This window comes from Capra hircus, chromosome 4, assembly GCF_001704415.2.
Source record: "Capra hircus breed San Clemente chromosome 4, ASM170441v1, whole genome shotgun sequence".
Lineage (NCBI taxonomy): Eukaryota > Metazoa > Chordata > Mammalia > Artiodactyla > Bovidae > Capra > Capra hircus.
In genome coordinates, this window is record NC_030811.1 from 4815061 (window position 1) to 4839362 (window position 24302).

Consider the following 24302-nt stretch of genomic DNA (forward strand, 5'->3'; position numbering starts at 1 on the left):
CTGACTGGCTGAGGGGAAGACGCCGGGCGGTAAATGGCGCTGCAGGCGGGAAGGTTGAGTGGCCGGTGCTCCGAGCCTCCGGGGAGATGTGTAGTGACTTCCATAGGGCTGAATCTGGGACGGAGGTGAGAGGCGCCGGGGTGAAAGCCAGGGAGACGAGAACAGGGCCACGGGCGGGCGCGGGAGGCCGCGGGAGGCCAGAGGGCGTGGGAGGCCCGGGCCCTCAGGAGAAGGAGGAGGCGCGCGGGGCCCGGACGCCGGCGACCCTGGTGCCCCGTCCCCCAAACTTGCGTCCCCCGGAGACCTGGGGCCCTCAGAGGGCTCACTGCGTACACGACTGGGTGTAAAGTCGGAGCTGTCTAGTCTCTAGCGTTATGGGCCGAACCTGTGCACGGCAGTCAAACACGGTGTGCAGGAGAGGCTAAGAAAAGTAGGGTGTCGCCCGGCTGAGCGTTCCTAGATTTTTCTAGAACAGGGGTGTCTGAGTAGGTGGCACCACCTTCGCCTTCTGTACGTCTTTGCTTATGGTGTCCTGCTCTCGCTATTACAATATATATATCCAGCCTAAATATCCAGGGCCGCACAAGCTGTGTGAGGCCTGCAAGGATTTATTCAGGAATTGAACCAGCAAGGACCAAGCACTTAGTATGTGTCCGCCGCGGGTGCAAGATCTAGAGTCAGAAGCAGGAAACAGCTTCCGCTATTGCAGAACTGAGAAGGGAGGCCGACCGCAAATTACAGGGCCTTGGGCAACCTGGAAGACTTAACTGGGAGGAGGAGGCGACAGCTGAAGTTTCAGGGACCTTTTGAAGGTGACTTGGCACGGAAGGGGTGACGTGGGGCAGGGAGTTGGAAGTATGTGGGTTCTGCCTTTGGGTTTCCCTGATAGCTCAGTTGGTAAAGAACCCACCTGCATTGCAGGAGACCCCGGGTTCGATTCCTGGGTCGGGAAGATCCCCTGGAGAAAGGATAGGCTACCCACTCCAGTCTTTTTGGGCTTCCCTGGTGGCTCAGCTGGTAAAGAATCCGCCTGTAATGCAGGAGACCTGGGTTCGATCCCTGGGTTGGGAAGATCCCCTGGAGAAGGGAAAGGCTACACTCCAGTATTGTGGTCTGGAGAATTCCATCGACTGTATAGCCCATGGGGTCGCAAAGAATCCGACGCGACCAAGCGACTTTCACGTTTATGCTCGCTTGATTTAGGGGAAGTGCAGGTAGTTCTTTGTAGTTGAATCCAAACAAAGCTAGTGGAGACACAGTGTTGGGAGGTCAGCCCTGAGAAGTAGGCAGTGCAGGTTATGGAGGATCTTTTATAGAGGAGGGAGGGTGGGTAGCAGTGCCCTGAACTGATGAGCAAGCTTTCTGCGCGGGGCCCAGATAGTCTGTATTTAGGTTTTGCGGGCCATTCCGTCTGTCGGGACTGCTCAGCTCTGCTGTTTAATGTGAAGGCAGAGACGTGTAAACAAATGAGTGTGGCTCTGTTCCAATAAACCTTTTGTTCTTTTGGGGGATCTTATTTTTGGTGCCAGGTCTTCATTGCTGTACCAGCCTTCTGTAGTTGTGGCAAGTGGGGGCTGCTCTCTCGTTGTGGTGCGGAGGTTTCTGTTGTCGGGAGCGCGGCCTGTACCGCACAGCAGGCTTAGGTGGCTGTGGCAAGTGGGCTTTGTAATTGTGGTCCCCAGGCTCTAGAGCACAGGCGTGATAGTTGTGACGCAGGCTTAGTTGCTCCACGGCCTGTGAGGTCTTGCTGGACCAGGGATGGAACCCACGTCTCCTGCATTGGCAGGCAGATTTTTTATCACTAAGCAACCAGGGAAGTCCCAACCTTTTTTTTTTAAAACATCAAGATTTGGCCTGCTGGCCATAGTTTGCCAACCCTTGCTCCTTTAGAGTAGAGGCGCCTCTCCCTGTAAGAACTCCTACAGCTACAAGCTCACTGACTGAAATGATAATTTGAATCCCAGGTTAAACTCAGATGACTTTTGCAGTCAGAACAAGGCTAGTATCTGAAAACTGAGAACCCAGTGCAGTCAAATCACTGAACAAAAAATGCATCACATCGTCTGCCTGCCAGGCGATCCTCAGCAAGATTGCCTTACTAGAATTACTTTGGAGTACAGAGCGGATGGGGGTGGGGAGGATGCTTCTTTATTCTTTTTCCTTTTTGTCAACAAAACCAACTAAACAAGCCTCTTTTTTCTTAATTGCTGGGCACCCTGTGGCCATTGTTTAATTTATTTGGATTCTGTTTCTTTTCTTTGTACATTAGTCTACTACACGAACTTCTTGGAGTCACTGTGTTGAGGAAGATATCTGAGGTCACAGACTATCGCAAGAAACTGAAATAAGCTACTTTAAATTTTTAATTCACAAGAATAGCCATATTATAAAATAGCTAACGTTCCCTACATCTTGTGACTAGGAGGCAAAAGACATTTCATACAGGGTCTTAAAAAAACACAAAAGTTGCAAAGAGGATTTTTTTTTAAGCAGATTCCAGGGGTGCAATTTCTAGTAGGCGAGAGAGCAAGTGGAAAACTTACATAGTGAGCCCTTGATTTAAAGAAGACACACCTTGGAATGCAATTTATGGTAGATAGTCTGTTCTTTACCTTACTTTTAAACAGTAGCAATGGTATTTTTACTTTTATATTCCTCTGAACATTAGAAAAGATTTTTGGCAATATTTTGGTACCACCCACCAAGTGGCTGTATTTGCATATAGTTGTTAAGTAGTGATATATGTTGAGTTTTCTCAAAAATGCCAGTATTTGTTAAGTATAAAAGTAACCGGTGGATAAAAAAATTCACTGTCCAGTTTTGGTTGACATGTACAATATACTCTTTCTTCTCTTTTAATTTTATTATGATAGTTTCTATTGTATTTATTATTAAAGTAGTACATGCTTATGGCAGAAAATTCCAGTAGTATGAAGTGAAAAGTTGGAAACGTCTCTACCCCAATTATCATGTCCCAAAGGTGGTGCTAGTGGTAAAGAACCCGTCTGCCAATGAGGGTTCGCGCCCTGGGTGGGGAAAATCCCCTGGAGGAGGAAATGGCAACCCACTCCAGTATCCTTGCCTGGAGAATCCCATGGACAGAGGAGTCTGTAGGGCTATAGTCCATAGGGTCGCAAAAAGTTGAACATGACTAAAGCAATTAGTATGCATACAAGGTGGATTTTTGTGACGTTTCCCAGAAATTCTCTCTCTCTCTCTCTTTTTTTTTTTTCTTTTGATGTTTTGGCTGCTCTGCTCAGCATGTGGGACGGTTTTCCAACCAGTTATTGAACCCAGGCCACCGCAGTGAAAGTGAAGTACACGAACCACTAGACCACTAGGGAATTCCCTGCCAGAAATTTCCTAATGTCATTGTTTTGGAGGCTGAGATGGAGAGTGCTGGATCTTGATTCTAGTCTTGGCTCTGCCGGCAGCAAGCTGAGAGATTTTGTATAAGTTATTAAACCTTGGGGCTTCGCAGGTGGCGCTAGTGATAAAGAATCTGCCTACCAACTCAGGAGACCTAAGAATGGGGGTTCTATCCCCGGGTCAGGAAGATCCCATGGAGGGGGAAATGGCAACTCACTCCAGTATTCTTCCCTGGAAAATCCTGCAGACAGAGGAGCCTGGTGGGCTACAGTCCATGGGGCTGCAAAAAGTGGGACACGGCTGAGCACATATATTAAACCTTGGCTTCTAGCTGTAAGGTGAGGGTGATAGATGATAAATTCTCAGTTCCCTTTCAGCTGTACTTCTAGAAGGTGAGTCCTTATATTTCTGCATATCCTTCCACTAAGCACAGTATTCCCTGCACAGTACACACTTGATAAATATTAATAGTAATGCCTGGTTTTCTTTACATTTTGGCTGCACTGTGCTGCACACGGGATCTTAGTTCTGTAACCAGGTATTGACCTGTGCCCTTGGCAGTGACAGTGCAGAATCATAACCATTGGTCCACCTGGAAATCCCCTGGTTTTCTTTTCTTAGAAAAGGTTCAACTCACCTGCCGAATCAACTAGCCCTGAAAATGGATGGTGCTGGAGCGTCGGGCCCATACCTGGCTGTTGCTGGCAGTCAAAGAGGCACAAGAGGGCTAGTGTGCCAAACAACACCCCCCACCATGCTGTGACGCATAGGAGGGCCACTTCGGTGAGCCTTGAAGCCTAGGTTGTGAACCCATGTGGAGCCACAGGAGGCAAATATTACATAAGACAGGTAGTGTTTATTAAATAATATTTGGTCTTGCAGTGATAGAACGACATCTGTCCCCTTCTCTCTTTTCATCCCTTCTTGCCCAGAACAGAAGCAGTGCTCCAGCATTACCGTTCCTCCATTGTGAGTACTTTCAACTTCCTTGTCTTTTTACATCCTAACCTACAAAGGCAGAGACATTACTTGGCCAACAAAGGTCCGTCTAGTCAAGGCTATGGTTTTTCCAGTAGTCATGTATGGATGTGAGAGTTGGACTATAAAGAAAGCTGAACACTGAAGAATTGATGCTTTTGAACTGTGGTGTTGGAGAAGACTCTTGAGAGTCCCTTGGACTGCAAGGAGATCCAACCAGTCCATCCTAAAGGAGATCAGTCCTGGGTGTTCATTGGAAGGACTGATGTTGAAGCTGAAACTCCAATACTTTGGCCACCTGATGCAAAGAACTGACTCCTTGGAAAAAGACCCTGATGCTGGGAGGGATTGGGGGCAGGAGGAGAAGGGGGCGACAGAGGATTAGATGGTTGGATGGCATCACCAACTCAATGGACATGAGTTTGAGCAAGCTGCAGGAGTTAGTGAAGGACAGGGAAGCCTGGCGTGCTGCAGTTCATGGGGTCACAAAGAGTCGGACATGACTGAACTCATGGTTATACCTAGCTGTCTACTTCCTACTGTTTACTGTCTACCAACTCAGCTGGATATTGCTAGAGAAAATCACAACCAGGCTGACTGATTTCATTTTTAAATTTATAACCATCAACTTCAAGTGGACTCTCAATCTACCTGTGCTTTCCTAGCTAATTCACTTTGTCTCTACAAAATACCTGGTATCAATTCCAATCTTATGCCTGAATTCTAGCCACACATGTTCTAGTACCTTCTTGATACCCACATGGATGTCTAATAGGCCTCCCACACTTAACATGTTCATCATGATTGACTCCTGGATGAAAATAGGAGAAGCCTTGCCCCAAACTGAAGCCTTGGTGTACCACCACACATGTACACCCAGCCCCAGCCTGCTCCCTCCTCTGCCTTCCCTATCTTGTTAAATGGTGGATTTTTTTCTACCTTTTGTTCAAGCCAAACCCCTTGACGTCATGCTTGAATGTGCGTTTCCCCCTCCTGTCAGCCCACATTCATGAGTGCGTCCTGTCATCTGTGCCGTCAATGTGTTTTCATGGGTTTGACCACATTTCACTACCTTTCCTGCAGCCGTTCCTCTTCCTGGTGACCATTACCTGCTTGACTGCAGTGACCTCCTGACTGGCCTCCGCTCCACCCTGTTCACACTTCCTCTAATGTATTTTCCACGTAGTATCCACGATGCTCCGTTCAAAACAGAAGCAGACTCTACTGCCCAGAGCTTTCCAGAGGTTCCTGTATCATTCATAGTAGAACCTGGAATCCTGTTTCTTACATGATTTGCAAACTGTGATTTGTCCTTCAGCCCCACCGATAACCTCAGCTCTCCTCTCCTGCCTTTGTGACCTCCTCTCCCTCAGTCTTCTTCAGACTCACTGTTCTTGCTCTTCCTTGAATGTACCAGATCTGCCTCGGCCTCAGAGCCTTTGCACTTCCTGTGGAGTCTGCCTAGATAATTCTCCCTCAGAAGGTGACACGGCTCACTTCCACACTTGCATCGTTTCTGTTCACAAGCCAACTTGTATGAGGAGGTCCTTTCTACTGTTGGTTTTTTAAGATTTCTTTATGGCTACACTGGGTCTTCGTGGCATTGTGCGGGCTTTCTCTAGTGGGGGCGAGTGGGGGCTGCTGTCTGTCAGCAGTGCGTGGGCCCTGGAGCGTGCAGGCCTCAGTAGCTGCGGCTCACCGGCCCTAGAGCTCAGGCTCGGTAGTGGAGGCGCACAGGCTCAGTTGTCCTGCAGCATGTGGGGTCTTTTCAGGCTGAGGGCTGAACCCATGTCCCCTGCATCGGCAGGCAGGTTCCTAACCACTGAGCCACCTGGGAAGTGCCCTTCCTACTGTTAATCTTTATTCCACTTACCTGTTTCTTCCTCTGAACACTTACATCTGACATCTTACACTGTACATGTGTTGTCTTCCCACCTCCCACCCCTGCCATTTAAGAATCATGATTGCAGATATTCTCTGTTTATTCCTTTAAGTCTCAGTGTTTAGAACAGTATTTAGCTCACTGTAGGTGCTCAGTAGGTCTTCCCCAGTAACTCAGTAAAGAATACCTGTGCAATGCTGGAGACACAGCTTTGGTCCCTAGGCTAGAAAGATCCCCTGGAGAAGGAAATGGCAACCCACTCCAGTGTTCTTGCCTGGGAAATCCCATGGACAGAGGTGCCTGGTGGGCTGCAATCCATGGGGTCGCAAGAGCAGGACACAACTTAGCTACTAAACAACATCTGGCTTCTGTCTCCATCTTCCAGTAAGAGTGCTTTTCTCAAGGTTGCATGTTGCCAAATGCTCATTTCTAAGCACCCCTCCTAGACTAGAAAGGCAGAAGGTGCACTTCCTGCAGACAAGCTGTCAGGACCCCGTAACAGGCTGATCAGTGCATGTCTAAAATAATCCAGTAGGAAAATCCCTCCTTCCCTGGGGAAGAGAGAACAAGAGGATAGGAGAATACACCTCACATGTTTCTCCAGCAGAGTCCCTCACAAACGGGGCAGGAGGCCAGGGGAGGGAGTGTTCTCCAGTGTTAAGGTTCTGCAGTTTTGAGTCTATGCTTTGTTATCTCTGAGGTCTTATGTATAGTTGATTTTTCTAAGTGAAATTTTGAAGCACAGTCTGATAATAACTTCCTAGTGAAAACTTCACTGTGCATTTAATGAAATTACTAATTTGTGGAATGTCATAAATTAAAATTTAGTCTTTATTTTGCTAGAAATTAATGCTGCTTAAGTACATATAGTAATTTTCCCCTGACTTTCAATATACTTTTCTTATAATTGCTTTAATTGCTTTCACATTAGTGAAAGGCAATAACTCTCAGGGAATATACTAGAAACAATGGAATTGTACTATTTCAGTTCAGTCGCTCAGTCGTGTCTTACTCTTTGCAACTCCATGAATCGCAGCACGCCAGGCCTCCCTGTCCATCATCAACTCCCGGACTTCACTCAGACTCAGGTCCATCGAGTCAGTGATGCCATCCAGCCATCTCATCCTCTGTCGTCCCCTTCTCCTTCTGCCCCCAATCCCTCCCAGCATCAAAGTCTTTTCCAATGAGTCAACTCTTCGTATGAGGTGGCCAAAGTACTGGAGTTTCAGCTTTAGCATCATTCCTTCCAAAGAAATCCCAGGGCTGATCTTTAGAATGGACTGGTTGGATCTCCTTGCAGTCCAAGGAACTCTCAAGAGTCTTCTCCAACACCACAGTTCAAATGCATCAATTCTTCGGCGCTCAGCCTTCTTCACAGTCCAACTCTCACATCCATACGTGACTACTGGAAAAACCATAGCCTTGACTAGATGAACCTTAGTCGGCAAAGTAATGTCCCTGCTTTTGAATATGCTATCTAGGTTGGTCATAACTTTTCTTCCAAGGAGTAAGCGTCTTTTAATTTCATGGCTGCAGTCACCATCTGTGGTGATTTTGGAGCCCAAAAAAATAAAGTCTGACATTGTTTCCACTGTTTCCCCATCTATTTGCCATGAAGTGATGGGACTGGATGCCATGATCTTCATTTTCTGAATGTTGAGCTTTTGTACTATTTAATATCTGAGTAACAGCTGTCTTTTCCATGTAATTTAGACAAAAGCTTTATTGAAGAGCCAGGCCTAGTACTCTGCCCCGAAGGGCAGTTGAATTTTCTAAGTAGCAGAAGAGCCTGATTTCATAAATGAAAACAATTAGTCCTCTGATTAAAGGGACTCCATGATAAGGGCCAAATTTTGCATTGATCACATACATATTAACATAGATGCTGTTTCCTTGCCTTCCTACATGTTCCAGCTTGTCTCTTTATGTTATGTGTTGTTTAGTTACTAAGTCTGTTTGACTCTGCAATCACGTGGACTATAGCCCACCAGTCCATGGGATTTCCCAGGCAAGAACACTGGAGTGGGTTGCCATTTCTTCTCCAGGGGCTCTTCCTGACCCAGGGGTCCAACCTGCATCCCCTGCATGGACTGGTGGATTCTTTATCGCTGAGCCACCTGGGAAACTCTGTTATTATAGTTGCACATGTTTGCCTGGAGTGAATTTCCTCTATATATTGTATATGCAGGAAAACTACTAAAAATTGTATTCAGTTTGTAGATGGAAGTCCAAGCTTGTTATAGGGCAGGGGGGTGAATATTTGGTTTAGAGTGTAGATGGACTTTCACACATAACTGGTTTGAAACCTTGCTGCTGGGCCCATCTGCAAACATTTCATCACAAAAGGTCAGGGGAAATGAGCCTTTATCCAAAGACAACTACATATGCATGTCTGCCTTGATACCACTCATTCCTGGTAATTCGATCTTTAAGCTCCCCTTCCTGCTCTAGTGTAAGCTTCTCCATAAAGATAAAATGATGCTCGAAAGCATCTTTACGATACGCATTCTACTTAATAAGCATATATAATAAACATATACCTTGAAGGTATATGATTGCCTGTAAAACAGACTCTTGTTAATGACTATTAATAACTTTAGCAATAACTAAGAATACTCATGGACTTTTGTAGAACTTTGCATAGATGGTCCAAACATAGGAAAATTTGTATAGCTTAAGGATCCCTTTACTCCAGCCTTTGCCCAGTTCTACCTACCTGTGCCCTGTTTACCTTCATCTTAACAAGCAGCTACTAAGTTTGTGCCAGATGTAAAGCATTTTGGAATTGGTGGTGAGCCAAGATAGAGCCCTCTCCTTTAAGCTCTTAGGTCCAGATGAGGGAGACTGGTAACGTGTTCTGAAGTATAGGAATAGCTTTCTGGAAGGAGGTGGACCTCAAGAATGTATAGAGTTTTCATTCATTCAGTAGCCTGGGCCTTACAGTATATTAGAGTATAGGGAAAGGACATTTCTCTATCAGTGAACATTTTGTATGTGCCTGAAAGAACTATATGCTGAATCGCTTTCAAAATTAAAGTAGCCTCTCACACTGATTAGAATCCACTGTGCCTTTTCAGTGCCTTCACAGAGCCCCATGTCATTTCTGTTATAGCACCTCCAATACTTTCTTGAATTCTTGAACCCTTTGACTCTGCCCCATTCAATTCTTTGAGGATAGGAACTGTCTGTTGTATCTGTGTAAGCCCAGCAACTTATTCACTGGATTCTTTACTGGAAATATTAAACTGGAGTATTTACCAATGGATATTTGTATAATTAAGTATTACCCCCTTTGTAGTGTTGCTCCAGTGTTGATTGTGCTGTTGAAAGAAAACATTTGGGGATCCTTGTGATGTTAGGGTGTGTTACGAGAGATGGTTGAGAGAGACCAGGTAATTGTTTAGACAGGACCTTAGACTGTTTTGACCTTCAGCTGAGGAAATCCAAAAACTGTTGTCCCTGCACTCAAATTTTTGTCCGACTCAGTGATACAGACTCTGAGGCTTTGCAGCGCAGGGGAGGAGCTCCAGGCTTTGGGAGCCAGAGGTCCCGGTGGAATCCTGGCTTATCTTCTCGTCTGAAGGCAGAGTGACAACAAATAGAGTCAGTGGAACAGCTAAAAGAGACAATGTATGTAAGTCATGTACCGCTGATACCGCAGCAAGTACAGACGGTAGCTGTTCTTAGATAGGTGTTGTTATGATGATAAAACCTGGCAGATACTGATTTGCAAACCAAATACCAAAACTGTTCATTTACAATTTTAGCTCAAGTGCCAAATAGATGAAGATTGTGTCCTCCGTGTATTCTTTCCCAATTAGGAAATTTGGGCTCAGAAAGGTTGCTTAGAGAATCAAGAGAAATAATTATCTTAATAGCTGCCATCACCAAACTCTGTTTGCCTGACGTGGTCATCTTCCCTAAAGGAATTTAAACTGTCCTGTCAAGCAGAACTTAGTTGGATTCCTTGTACCTTGGCTTAACTTACTTTTTGCCGTTCTGAAGCTCTAGGTTGATTACACCTTGCTTCTTTCAACTCCTCAAATCTGGGCATCATTCACTTAAATTTATGTAATGGTCAGGTTTATGCCAAATATTTAGGGTATTTTCTACTTGGGTTTGGAAGATGCTTCATCCCATCAGATGACTTGTATACGTTGTTAATATTGCCTATTTGTGTAAGTATTATTATGAAAATAGCTATGTTTTCCTAAACAAAAAATGTAGTGAAGAGTGAAATTAACTGGGTTCTCATCTCTCCTTCTGTATCTAATCTATTACTATATGTTGTTCTGGTTAAAGTTTGTGAAGATCATCTCGGCTCTTACAGAGTTGGAAAAGGGAGGAGTATTTTCGGACAATTGTGGATATTCTTCCTTGACAGTATACCAAAACTTGACAAGTAGTGAAGTTAATTGCATTGTAGAATATGAAATTATGTCAGTAGACTTTTCATATATTACAGTTCATTGATTTATCGTAACTTTAAACTGTCCGAGAGTGAATTTTACTCAGTGATTGGTCATTTGGAAGTGGTGGTTCACTGAGTTATGTAGATCTTCCAAGTATTTACACATTTGTTAAATAATTAGCCCCCCAAAATCACATTTGTTAAAATCACCAGTGATTTCACCAGTACCTTAAGTATCGGGATGCTGTCAAGCTCTCAGTAGTAGATAAAAGTTTTCCAAAATTCACATTTTATCATTGGCAGCAAATACTGTCAGTTACTTTTCCTTAAAGTGGTAGGCTCACTTTCTTCATTTTCAATAAGATGTCTGACAGATACCGAAGTTTGTGTAATCATAATTTGTAAGTCATTCTTCAAATAAAAGTGTTTTGTGAAAAAGTACCCATCTCAGATAATCACACAAGTGCCTTTCCTAGAGAAAACTCACTGCGTTTCGGTTTGCAGCAGAAGTGCTTTCTTTGTGTGTGAAGTTGGGAGAAGTCCCCAAGACTCCAGAGTTTCAGGTCCTCACCCCCTCTCTCATTCAGACATTAATTGCATGTTTGGCGGTTCCCAAAGCTACCTTCAGGTTTAGTGATTTGCTGGAAGGACTTACAGAATACACTGAAAGCTTAGTCACGCTTATAGTTTACTGCAGCAAAAGGAAACATTGAAATCAGCCCAGGGAAGAGATACAGTGGGACAAGATCCAGAATTCCGAACAGGGAGCCTCCAGTTGTCCTGTCCTGGTGGAGGGTGGTCAGTGCTAGCTTTTCCCAGCGACAGCGAGGACAGTGTGCCGGCCGAGGAAGCTCACCTGGGCTTTGGTGTCCAGAGTCTTCATGGGGCTTTGTCGTGTGGATATAGTCAGCCCACCAATAACTGAGGCTGAGCTGCCTCCAGCCCCTCACCCCACCACTCTAGGCATCAGTTTCTCTTGGAACACGTTGAATCCTTGGCAGTCTTATGAAGGAAATACTGTTTTTTTCTTCCTTTTACCGATGAGAAACCTCAAGCCCAGAGATCTAGTGGGTCAGCTTCTGTCTACTCTTAACTGTTGTAAATTGCTTCTTTTTTTTTAAACTTATGATTTATTTTTGGCTGTGCTGGGTCTTTGTTGCAGTGCACGGACTTTCTCCAGTTGTACTGAGTGGGGCTGCTCTTCACTGCAGTGTGTAGGCTTCTCTCATGGCAGAGCACAGGCTTTAAGGCGAGCAGGCTCAGTAACTGTGCCGAGTTGCTCCCCGGCATGTGGGATCTTCCCAGACATGGGATCGAACCCATGTCTCCTGCGTTGGCAGGCGGATTCTTAACCACTGGAAAACCAGGGAAGTCTATTCATTGCTTCTGAAAACCCCTTGCTCTAATCTACAAACGAGAGAGCAAACTCATAAAGGTGACATCCAAGATCTTTTGTGATCTGACTTCTGTTCTTTAGGACTTCGTTACGTCCTACCTGTTCTGTGCCGCAAGCTCTGGCATTTCAGATCTCCTTACGGTTTACCTACACACAGCTGTTTATAACCTTTTAATCTTGGCTGATGTTGCATCTGCCAGCTATGCCTGCCTATGTGCCCTGTTCACAGATTCAAGTATTTGGAGCTTCTCAGGGAGAGTTTTTCTCCATTGTCCCTTCCCTTCCCATCCCCTCCACCAGATAAGGAGCTGGCAATATAATGAACAGACGAAAGTTGATACCTGTGTGACAGGTGTGGTGGGCATATTGAGAAAGGTAATTATAGCAAGTAAGGAAGGTAAATACTGTGCAGTTAGTTTGATTCTGTGTCCCCAACTATGCTATCGGCTTCTTTGAAGGCAGAGACTCATTTTATACCAAGAGTACTTGGTATGTAAAAAATAAAGTATATTCTGGGTAAATGAACACAACTTCTCTGCTAAATTATATTTTCTATTTCATAATTTCCTCCAAATCCTCAAAATGCTGATGAAAAGTTTCTTACAGACTTTTGGTAAATTGTATAAATATTGATTTGTAGGATGTGTGTGTGTTAAATTTTAAATTTTTAGATAATAAATTTTCCTTCTCTCTCTTTTTTTCCTGCCTTTTGCAAGCTCCTTGCCCGACTGGAAGGTAGAAGTTCCTTGAAAGAAATAGAACCACATCTGTTTGCTGATGAAGAGTCACCTGTGCATGGTAAAAACACAGTCTCAATCCAAAATATAGTGTCATAAATTAAGTTTTATAAAACAAGTTTTCCCCCCACATATATTCATATATGGGTTTCCCTGGTGGCTCCGATGGTAAAGAATCTGCTTGCAATGTGGGAGACCCAGGTTCGACCCATGGGTTGGTAAGATCCCCTGGAGAAGGGAAAGGCAATCCACTGCAGTATTCTTGTCTGGGAGAATTCCATAGACAGAGGAGCCTGTGAGCTACAGACCATGGGGTTGCAAAGAGTTGGATACGACTGAGCAACTAACACACCCACACACACGCATTCATATATACACTCACACTTCTAGCAAGAGCCTACATAGATTAAACGTGAAATTAAAAACTGGGACAGTGATGATGGCCGCTCGCTTTTTAGCCTTCGTTGTCTGCCAGCTGAGATGGAGCTGGTTTACCTTCAGTAAGTCTTCCGTGTAAACAACCTCTCTTATCCCAGCACAGTAATTGTGGGAGTTTGTTGCTTATTGTTTCCTTACAAGTTTGAGGATCACAGGAAGGTTCTTAGGTACTTGGTAGTTCTGTGAATATTTTTACAATAGGGAAAATGATACCCGCTTATTCTACTAACACTTCTCCACTAGGGAAAACTGGAAAAAGAAGGTGGTGTGCTTAGATGTGTGTGTGTGTGTTTTCTTTCCCAGTGTAATAGTCTTTAAAGGGATGCAGTTCACCCGCTCAAGTGTACAGTTTGCACTTATGCGTCTGTTGGCGCAGGCAGTTCTAGAACATTTTCTTCACCCCCAAAAGACACCCATGCCTGTTGGTAGCCGCTCCTCAGTTCCTCTCATGTCCCTTAGCTCCAGGCACTCATTAATCTACTTTCTGCTTCAGTGATGTGCCTTTTCTGGACATTTCATGCCGTTGGAACCATCCAGTATATGGTCTTTTGTCACTGATGTCTACTTTGCTTCATATTTTCAAGATTTATTATACTGTAGCACGCATCAAGTAGTTTGTTCCTTTTTGTTGACTAATGTTCTGTTGTATCCATTCATCAGTTGGTGGCTGTTTGGGTGGTTTCTACTTTTTGGTTATTAAGAAGAATGCTACTATGATCATCTTGTGTACAAGTTTTTCTCTAGAGAAATATTTTCAGTTTTCTTGGGTAATACCTACGAGAGGAGCTGCTGGGTTGTATGGTAGCTCTGTGTTTAACCTTTGGCAAAATTTCCAGGCTGTTGTCTAAAGCGCCTGCTGGGAAACCCACACTTTACCTGTCACCGTCAGTGAAGTGTGTACTGGTTCCAGTTTGCCCAGATCCTGCAAACAGCTATTGTCTGTCTTTTTGATTATAGCCTTCCCAGTGAGAATGAAGTGATACCTCATTGTGGTTTTGATTTACATTTCCCTAATGGCTAATGGTGTTAAGCATCTTTGCATGTGCTTTTTGGCAATTTGTGTGTGTAACTTGGGGAAATATCAGATCTTTTGCCTATTTATAAAATTGGGCTGTGTTTTTATTATTGAGGTGAGTCTTTTATATATTTTAGCTACAAGCCTTTATTAAATATGTGATGTGCAGATATTTCCTCCTATTTTGTAGTTTCTTTTCTCCATTAAGGCACAAAGTTACTAATTTTGATGAAGTCCACCAATTTATCCAGTTTTTCTCGCTCTTGTCTTTGGTATCAAAGCTAAGAAGCCATTGCCTCCAGGGTCGAAAAGATTTAGGGCTTTTGGTATCATTGTAACTGATTCCTGTTTTCATTATTTTCTGATCAGAGAACATACTTCTGTGATTTCAGTCTGTTTAAATTTATTGAGCTGTGTTTTCTGGCCAAGCATATGGTCCATCCTGGAGAATGTCCCATGTGTGCTTGAGAAGAATGTATACTCCGCTGTGGCTGGGCCAAGCGTTTTATTGGTGTCTCTTAGTTCTAGTTGGTTTTTAGTGTTGTTCAAGTATCCTTTTCCTTGCTGATCTCCTGTCTAGTTGTTCTGTCCGTTATTGAAAGTTGGATATTTTAGTCTTTTAGTCTCCAACTATTGGTGAATTGTCTGTTTCTCCCTGTCAGTTTTTGTGGGTTTCATGTAGTATTGGACACATGTAGGTTTATTATCATTATTATAGCTTATCAATGAGTTGACTTATTAATCATTTTAAAATGTTTCTCTTTGTCATCTCACACCCTTTAAGATGGCTACTGTCATAACAAACTCACAAGTGTTGGTGAGGCGGTGAGCAGATTAGTACCATTGTGCACTATTGATGGGATCATAAAATGTTAGGATCATAAAAATGGGGTCATAATGGTGCAGCCATTATGGAAAACAGTTTGAGGGTCCCTCAAAAAGTAAAATATAGAACTACCATTGTACTTCTGGGCATACAGTTGAAAAGAATCAAAAGCAGGGTATTGAACAGGTATTATTTGCATACCTGTGTTCATAGCAGCACTATTCACAGTAATTGCCCAGAGATGAAAGCAACCCAAGTGCTCATCAACAGATGAATGGATTTAAACAAAGGTGGTCTGTACATAGAATGGAATATTATTCAGCCTTCAAAAGGAAAGAAATTCTAACATATGCTACAACATGAATGAATCTTGAGGACATGCTTAGTGAAATAAGCCAGTCACAAAAAGAAAAATACTTCCTGAATCCCCTGTATTATATGGGGAGTCTAAAATAGTCAGATCCATAGAAACAGAAAGTGGAATGGTGGTTTCCAGGGGCTGGGGAGGGAAGAGAGAATTGTTTACTGGGTACAGATTTTCAGTTTGGGGAGGTGATAAAGTTCTGGAGACGTATTCTGTCTGGTGACGGGCTAGCCGCTTCTAGTCTCTCTTGGTTACGCTTGCATAGTATTTCATCTTCTGTCCTTTTAGTATCAACCTTGTGACTTGGGTTGTAAAGTATGCCCGCTGTAGACAGCCTGTAGTTGGCTCATGTTTCTTTATTCCCTTTTGTCAGCCTCTGCCTTTTGTTTGGACTGTTTAGTCCGTTTGTTACTAGTTAAGACGGGGTCTATGGGTGCCATCCTGCTGTCTGCTCATACGTGTCCTGCATCTCTTTTGTTCCTCTGTTCATCCTTTACTCTCTTCTTCTGTGTTGAATGGGCGTCAGTGGTGGCTCACATGGTAAAGAATCTGCCTGCAGTTCAGGATACCTGGGTTCGATCCCCAACGCAGGAAGATCACCTGAAGAAGAGCATGGCAGCCCACTCCAGTATTCTTGCCTGGAGAATTCCATGGAATCTGGTCGGCTGCCATCCATGGGGTTCTCAAAGAGTTGGACACAAAAAAAAGAAAAAATAGACCCGACTGAGCAACTGACACTTTCACTGTGTGTTAAGTAGATATTTTCTAGTATAATTTTAATTCCTTGTCATTATTTTTACCTTTTTTGCATTAGTTACCTCATGATCACCCTCAGGATCACAGTCAACATCTTAATTTATAACAGTCTAGTATGGGTTACATACCACCTTAATTTCTATATTTTTTGTAAAAACTCTTTGCTATCGTAGCTCCATTCCTGTCCCCTTCCTCTTGCTGTTATAAATTATGCATTTATACAGTATATGCCCTTCACACTTAAAATTTTGCTTAGTTAAAATCATTAAAATTACTTAATGCAGTTGTTTCTTAAATCAGATGAAAAATAATTACAACTATAAAACACACATAACTCTTACATTTACCTATATAGTTATATTTACCTGTGTTCCTTATTTGCTCATTTGGAATTAAGTTACTGTCTACTGCTATCCTTTTATGCTTCCTGAAGGACTCCTTTTAGTATTTCCTATAGAGCATATGTGTTAGTCAAAAAAATTCTAAACTGTCAATAATAAATGACAAATTTTGATCAAACATATTAGACAAAAGATTCAACTATCTTTTTAGTCTATCAGAAAGGATATTATTACATTGAACCTTATGGAACTGACATTAAAACATGGATTCGAAGCACAGCTTATACATTTGAATGTTATGTGTATAGAAACTTTAAAAAACACCATTATGTTCCGTCACTAACAAAAAAGTTTACTTAAAATTATGATAGATCTTAGAGCTATAAAACTAGTTCGATGAAAAAAATACCTGATTAGATGAATACTCTTGAGAGCAACAGCAGACATAAGACCAGGATTATAAGGGTTATTTATCAACAACAGCACTTTAACAGAAAGTGCTACAGGGAAGTTCATTTTGAAGCAGTAAGAGATTGAGGGGTTACAAGCATCTCCAATACTGTTGTGAAACGTTTTTAATGCTTTTTCTGGATAGTAGTTATTCAGGACCATATGCAAACTCATTATCTCTTCAGTACGATAGTGATTGCTCTGCAAATTCAGCGCGCTTGTTATATGATTGCTCAGTCGTGTCTGACTCTTTGAGACCCCCTGGACCGTGGCCTGTCAGGCTCCTCTGCCCATGGGATTCTCCTGGCAAGAATACTGGAGGGAGTTGCCATGCCCTCCTCCATGGGATCTTCCCAACCCAGAAATCAAACCCAGGTCTCCTGCATTGCAGGTAGATTCTTTACTGTCTGAGCCACCAAGGAAGTAAGTTGGTACCTAGAGGATGTATTTTTTGGCTTTTCTCTCTTTTCCTTATTTTGAAGGCTCTTTAGATTCATAAACTCACTCTGACAATCTGCTACCCAAACCCCTTACAGCATTCTATTTGTGATGGTAACTATCAAGGCCAAACCATCCAGATTTTCTGGTTTAGTTTAACTTGTCAACTGTCAAACTGTAGAGGTGATTTTTTTTTTTTTTTTTTGGTTTGGGTTTTTTCTTTAACTACCAGTTGTCATACTCAGTAATTTGACTGGACTAGGGCAAGATTTCTCTTAACAGCTCACAGAAACTTATGAGATAGTGTTTCAGATGCAGTTAAAAGGACCATGTCTCCCTATAGAACATTATGTTTGAATATTATTTTTGATCTTATGATTAGGTAGTAAATGTTTATAAACATCAATGAAATTTATTTCAGTTCATCATTAAACAAACATATTTGTAGAGAATCTAGTTCAAGAAGTTAATGATCATATTCATCTTTAATTTCCAAGTTGGCAGATTTTACTTACCCGGTTGTTAGAAATGCCCTTTTCCCCCTCACTTTGCTACTAATCTGTAAAAGGGGAAGAGTGCTTCTACCTACCTAATAGTCTCTTACACAGCCTTAAACTTTGCCTCAGTTTCATTCATGCTGAACCAGGGCTATGAAGAATCCATATTCACACCACACCGGCTGGTCTCAGTTAATGCATGGGTTTAGAAAGCCTCGTTAGATCTTGTAGGAGAATGCACTCAAAGCCTTACTCTTTTGAATTACGCTGAAAAAATGTTTATGAGCCCCACCACTCTATCCAAGAAAACACTTAGCAAAGTTTTCATTTTCCCTCTGTTCTGAGAACTCCAGAAAACATCCGGAGAGGTCTCACAGTTACCCTCTCACCAATATCTTGGGTTTCTAGCTCCCTGCTGAGTCCCTCCTCTGTTGCCTCAGAATATGTTACATTTATCTTACCTTATCTTCATTTGACTCTCCAGCCACATGAAATTGCTGTTGAATTTTTACTCTTTAAAGGAGCCTAAACCATTATTTTTCCGGTTCCTCATGTGTGCCTCCCTTCCTCCAGGCTGATTTCCATCCTGCTCTTCTCTAAAGACAGTGACTGCTCCCTCTGGTGCTGTTGCAGACTGAGCATCTCTGTTTTAAAGTTTGGCTCATAAAATGATGTTTGTGTTAAAGGTGCTTTTGCAGACCGTACATTTACTGCTGTCAGGTTACTATCCAGGACAGGCTGGCGATCTGTTCCTCACCTCTCCCCGGCTGTTTTTTCATTTTTAGAACTTTGCTGCTGCATTTACTATTATTTAGTACTGTCCCTAAGAAATTTCTGTTGTACCTGCCTTCATGCTGGCTCCTCTAACTGTGTGGGTGTGTCCTGAGAATTGAGTTTCGGCCTCTGTCTTAGGTTCACTCCCACTTCCCTAAAGAGTTTTCTGTTCTCCATTTCTATGTAGCTTATTCCTAAATTACTCTCTTTCTTATTACCGTCATGAATCTTGAATCCTAGTAGCCATAGGATATATTTATTTTTGACACCTAGAGAAACATCTTAACGTACCATTTTGAAAGCTAAATTCTTGTTAGAATATTTACGTGATATGTGGATTAAAACTCTCTACTCAGTTTTGTTTTTTTCTTTCTTTACATGGTACTTCCAAGCCTGTCTTTGAGAACTTTTAAGTCACTACGCTAGGTTTCCCCTTACCTTCTGAGTAAGTGAAGGAGGCCAAAGACTTAATAGAAACAAAGCGTCAGCACACTTGGCCCAGGGGCAGCTGGCGGGGGCTGAACCAGCCCTGAACCGTTGGCTCCTGTCCTGGCTTATCTCTGGTGTTGGCCCCTCATTCCACGCCTTGGTCAGTGGCCTTCACACCTGCCCACTCTGCTAACCAAAGCCACACCCCACCTGCGCCGCCCTACCACACCTGCTCCCTTTCAAAATGCTGTGTTCCAAAATTGACTTTCTGCATGGAATGAGAACTTACATTTTCATTTTGTAGATTTCTTTCAAGACGTTCTTAAGAAGAAAAGAATTCGATGAAATGCATTCAAAAGATACTGTACTCTGCACTAAGGATAGAGTATTCAAGTTCCTACCTTAAAGTAGTGAACACGAAATCTATCAAGTAAATCGTCAGAAATGACATACCTTGTAAATGTAATGATGATCGATGATCAAGTTAGCTTTTCCTACCTCTGAGTGTTATTAGGATTCCCTTTTTCAGCTGGAAAGCCCTGTGGAAACATTGACGGCTGCTCCTCAGCCTTGTGGGCCGACTTGCAGGAAAAAGAGGCGCATGTGTGTGGTCTGCTTGTTGTCTCCCCACCACGCCTCTGCGTGGCCCGCTGCGTCCTCACAGCCACTTTCCCATTAACCTTGCTAAGCTGTGTTTTCACCTTTCCTTCCCTATTACTATTGGCTCAATGTTAATGTTCCTTCATCTAGTGATATAGCTTATTCTCTTTCTATAATATAGGGCAGTAAAAGACTTTATTTGGGGGTATGGGGAGGATTTCCACTTAGTTCTTCCTTAGCTATATGGTAGGAGGGAGTAACCTGAACTTCTGGGTTGAATATAACTGAATATAATTTTAGTCACCATAAGAGCATCCTTGAACAATTGTTAATGTGAAGATAATTTTACTCTCTGAGGCTGAAATCTTGGGAATGGGGGCGAGGGGAATCTTTTTAATTAAAAATTTGAATTGCAAATTGTATATAAGATTATAGTAAAATTTGGCTGAAGTTTTATACTACTTAAATATGGTATGGTGGCAGATTGCTAGATTTCTTACAGATTATTTGTGAGTGTTCCAACATACAATGGTTTGTTAGTAATAACAGGAAATAAAGTAACTGGACTCTCAGACAGACCTTGTAGTCGGGTCAGAACCTAAGAAACTGCCTTTTTAACATGGTGTTTCCAGTTACACTGTTTAGCCGTAAAGTGAATGGCAAATAGACAAGAATGGAAAAGCCCATTTTGAGTGGATTTTGAAAGTCTGGCGGCAGGACAGTTTCCCCAGGTGTTTCATTTGTGCTGTCCTCAATAAACAAGACTTACTTGAACCTGCCAAGAAAGAGATTTGAGTCTTTGGAGTAGTTGACCCTGACTTACAATGCTCGGAAAATAACTCACAATGCAGGTGTCACTTCAACGAAACAGTGTCGAGCGGGATTCATACAGCACATGGTAACTAAAGGCAGTATGGAAACGTGCAAGGTGTTTCCCCCGGGGATGCAGTTGGCACTCAGGGCCTGAGGGCTGTGGGCCCTACTACCTGTGTGCGTGAAATTGCACAGTCAAGAGCCCTTCCACCCAGAAGGCCAGCCACTTTGGGAAGCCCTTGTTAGGGAGTGTTTCAGCTGCACATAATGGAAGCCCAGCCTCATTACTTACGTTCTTCATGTCGGTGTGGAGGCAGGCTGTGCATGGCTGGTGTGCAGGGTTCTGTATTGTCATCCACGTCCTGGGCACCTCCAGTCTTCCTGCTCCATCCTCCTCGGGGCCTCCCCTCTGCAGTGTGTACCTGTCGTCCTCGCTGTTTCCAGATAGCTGTCACCTCTGAGAAGGGAGCAGCAGAGCAGAAGTGGCGCCCGTGTCAGGCCAGCACAACTGGGAATCCCCAGCAAACGTCCACCTGTGGCTACACTGTGGGATCTGGTGGCCTCTTTGCAAGGAAGACTGGGAAAATCGCTTTTAAGCTGTGCACATTGCTTTTCCCCCGAAAGTGGGGTTTTACACTTAAAGAAAAGGGAGAAACTGGATATTGGGTAATTAATGACGAGAAATGTGTACCAGTAGTCAGTATCTTTTTAAAAGATGCTTGGTCTAAGGCAGTTTATTCGCAGTGCTGTAACTCATCTCCAGGAGATGCCCATAGGCCCATTTCAACCATCTCATCTTGTTTGTCAAATTTTCTTGGTGCTGATTAACAACCAACACCTTTTTCAGAGGTAAAATGTAATGATTTACGTTTAATTTCTTTATTTGTATTTGCGTATACAAATTCCTTTTGGCAAATGGGTTTAGATTTTCTTTCAAAAGAGAAAATTTCCATAAATGTCTTTATAAAAAACATTTTTTGCCGACTTCATTTCGTATCCTGTCATTATTGTGCTGCTGCATTCTGACTGACGGTTTAAATTTTACACAGGTGATATTCTTGAATTTCATGGTGCAGAGGGAACAGGAAAAACAGAAATGCTTTATCATCTGACAGCACGATGTATACTCCCAAAATCGGAAGGGGGACTGGAAGTAGAAGTCGTGTTTATTGATACAGATTACCACTTTGATATGCTCCGGCTGGTTACGGTCCTGGAGCATCGGCTGTCCCAGAGCTCTGAAGAAACAGTGCGCCGCTGCCTTGGCCGATTGTTTCTGCTGTACTGCGGTGGTAGCACCCAGTTACTCCTCACCCTGTGCTCGCTGCAAACCATGCTCTGCAGTCATCCTTCTGTCTGCCTTTTGATTTTGGATAGCCTGTCAGCTTTTTATTGGATAGACCGCGCAAACGGAGGAGAAAGTGTTAACTTACAGGAGTCGACTCTGAAGAAGTGCTCTCAGCTCTTAGAGAAGCTTGTAAACGAGTATCGCTTGGTTCTCTTTGCAACAACGCAAAGTATAATGCAGAAAGCCTCAAACCCGGAGGAAGGGCCGTCCTGTGCCTTTAATCGCCCGGGTGACGTGGATGTGGACTATAGGCCCTATCTCTGTAAGGCGTGGCAGCAGGTAGTGAAGCGTAGAATCCTCTTCTCCAAACAAAATGATTCTAAAGCCGGCAACCAGTTTTCTTTAGTTTCACGTCATTTAAAAAGTAACAATTTAAAAAAACACTTTTTTACTATTGGAGAAAGTGGTGTTGAGTTTTGTTGATGTGTATCTTAAAACAGTCTTTGGTCAGATGTTATGGAAGTTTTAAAAAGTGTTTAATAGGCTAAAATGATTTGATTCTAAAATTTTAAACTCTAAGGGAATCTAACATAACCACATTTCTACACAGAATGGAGTTCTTAAACTGGAACCTGAGACTGTTCTGTTCCTGGGTTGTTGAAGATTATTTAGAGTGATAATAATAATAGTTAAACTATATTAAGTGTTTTAAAACTAAATACATAAGATACACATTTCAGTCCAAATAAAATGGAGTTTTCTAACTTTGTGTCACATTTCTGGAACTCAGTTAAATACTTGTTTAGGAAAGTTGAAACGCCTTTCTGATTTTTCATATGTAACTCCTTTAAGAAGCTGTGAACTTGGAAAATGTTTCTATGGAGCTGTTATTTCTGTAAAGGGGATGAAAGCAAGGAGCCTACCCAATCTGCCGTTCACACCCAAGACTACGGGAAGTCAAAGCATTCTGATCTGTTATACTGAATCCCAGGACACAGTGGTTGGGTTTCTGTATAATTGTAAAATCACGGGGAAATGAGATACCCATTCAGAGAATTCTGTGAAGGTTGAAATTTTCATCTTTCTTGTTAAGTAACTTGTTGTTTGTTGTTGTTCAGTTGCTCAGTCATATTCAACTGTTTGTGACCTCACGGACTGCAGCACGCCAGGCTTCCCTGTCCTTCACCATCTCCCGGAGTTTGCTCAAACTTGTGTCCATTGAGTCCATGATGGCATCCAGCCATCTGGTCCTATCACCGCTTTCTCCTCCTACCTTTGTTAAGTAAGAGACAAATGCTAAAACTATAGTATAATTGCACATTACTTGTGTTTTCTTACCCATTTAGAATAGGTCAGACATACCCTGAAAGGAATTGAAACGCTGCCAGCTGAGAGCTGGACAAGGCTTTATATCCCTTGGTCCAGTAATGGCCAGAAAGCACCATAAATGGCCCCTGGCATGCATCTCCAGGGGCACACGAGGTAGCCTGTGGTGAAGGAGCAAGAAAAATTTAGAACCTTGATTCGTAGATTCTAATCTAAGAAAGGATTGAGTCATCAATACTTGATATTCGGATTGACCCTGTCGCTCATTCAACCCGTGTATCATATTGCCTTATGTCACTTGTATTTTTGAGGTATCCTGTAGGAAAAGTGGAAAGAACAATGGACTCAGGTGTTCTCAAGGGTGTAATCATTTAAATGTAAGCTGTTCAGTTAAAATTAACTGTATGTTCACTTACCTAACAAAGCTGCTCTGTAAGGGCTTAAAAGATCATTTTCATAATGCAGGCATAGCAGATGCAGCATATGCTGTCTGTACCTGCAGCCCCTCCAGCTTTGGGGAACCTGCAGTTCCGAAACCCAGCGACTTCTGTGAGTATTGTCTGGACACAGAGCCTGCTGGGCGGCATGTGGGCCAGGCGGGGCAGTCCTTACCAGTGAGGGCCAGCTCATGGTAGGTTGGTAACTCCTCACGCCTCGGTGAGAACCAAGGTATTTCTCAGGCGGCCCCTGTAGGAGCCATCGCCTCATTCTCTCACTGTTTCTTACCTTCCACCCTTTCCTCTCACTTCCCCACTCTCATGCGGCCTCATGGGATTCTCTCCCTAAAAAACAAAATCCTTGTCTAGGGACTGCTTTTGTTGTGAGTTGAGGGGGAACCAAACTGTCGGCAGGCAATAAGTCATCAGGCTATTCAGCCACATTATGGACTTAAAAATAATGGCATTCTAATTTTTAAGTTAAATTACATCAGATCACATTAGTGTCATCTACACCCACTTACCTGTGTGCCCTCAATAAATTTATTTTGCTATTAATATACTTTATTACCATATTTTATCCACAGTTCCTTTTTCATTTTATATTCTTGTGTATTTTATTACATGCAGTACATGTTATACGTAAGTTCAGTTCAGTCGCTCAGTCACGTCTGACTCTTTGCAGCCCCACGAATCGCAACACGCCAGACCTCCCTGTCCATCACCATCTCCCAGAG

The 24302-nt window shown here is 43.0% G+C and overlaps 1 protein-coding gene across 1 annotated transcript; it reads left to right on the forward strand.

Annotated features, from left to right (window-relative positions):
- On the forward strand, nucleotides 1–24302 carry XRCC2 (X-ray repair cross complementing 2). The gene is made up of 3 exons (XM_018046666.1): nucleotides 1–125; nucleotides 12753–12834; nucleotides 21564–24302. Exons 1-3 carry the CDS (start codon nucleotides 87–89, stop codon nucleotides 22283–22285), a joined length of 843 nt encoding a protein of 280 aa, XP_017902155.1. The 5' UTR covers nucleotides 1–86; the 3' UTR covers nucleotides 22286–24302.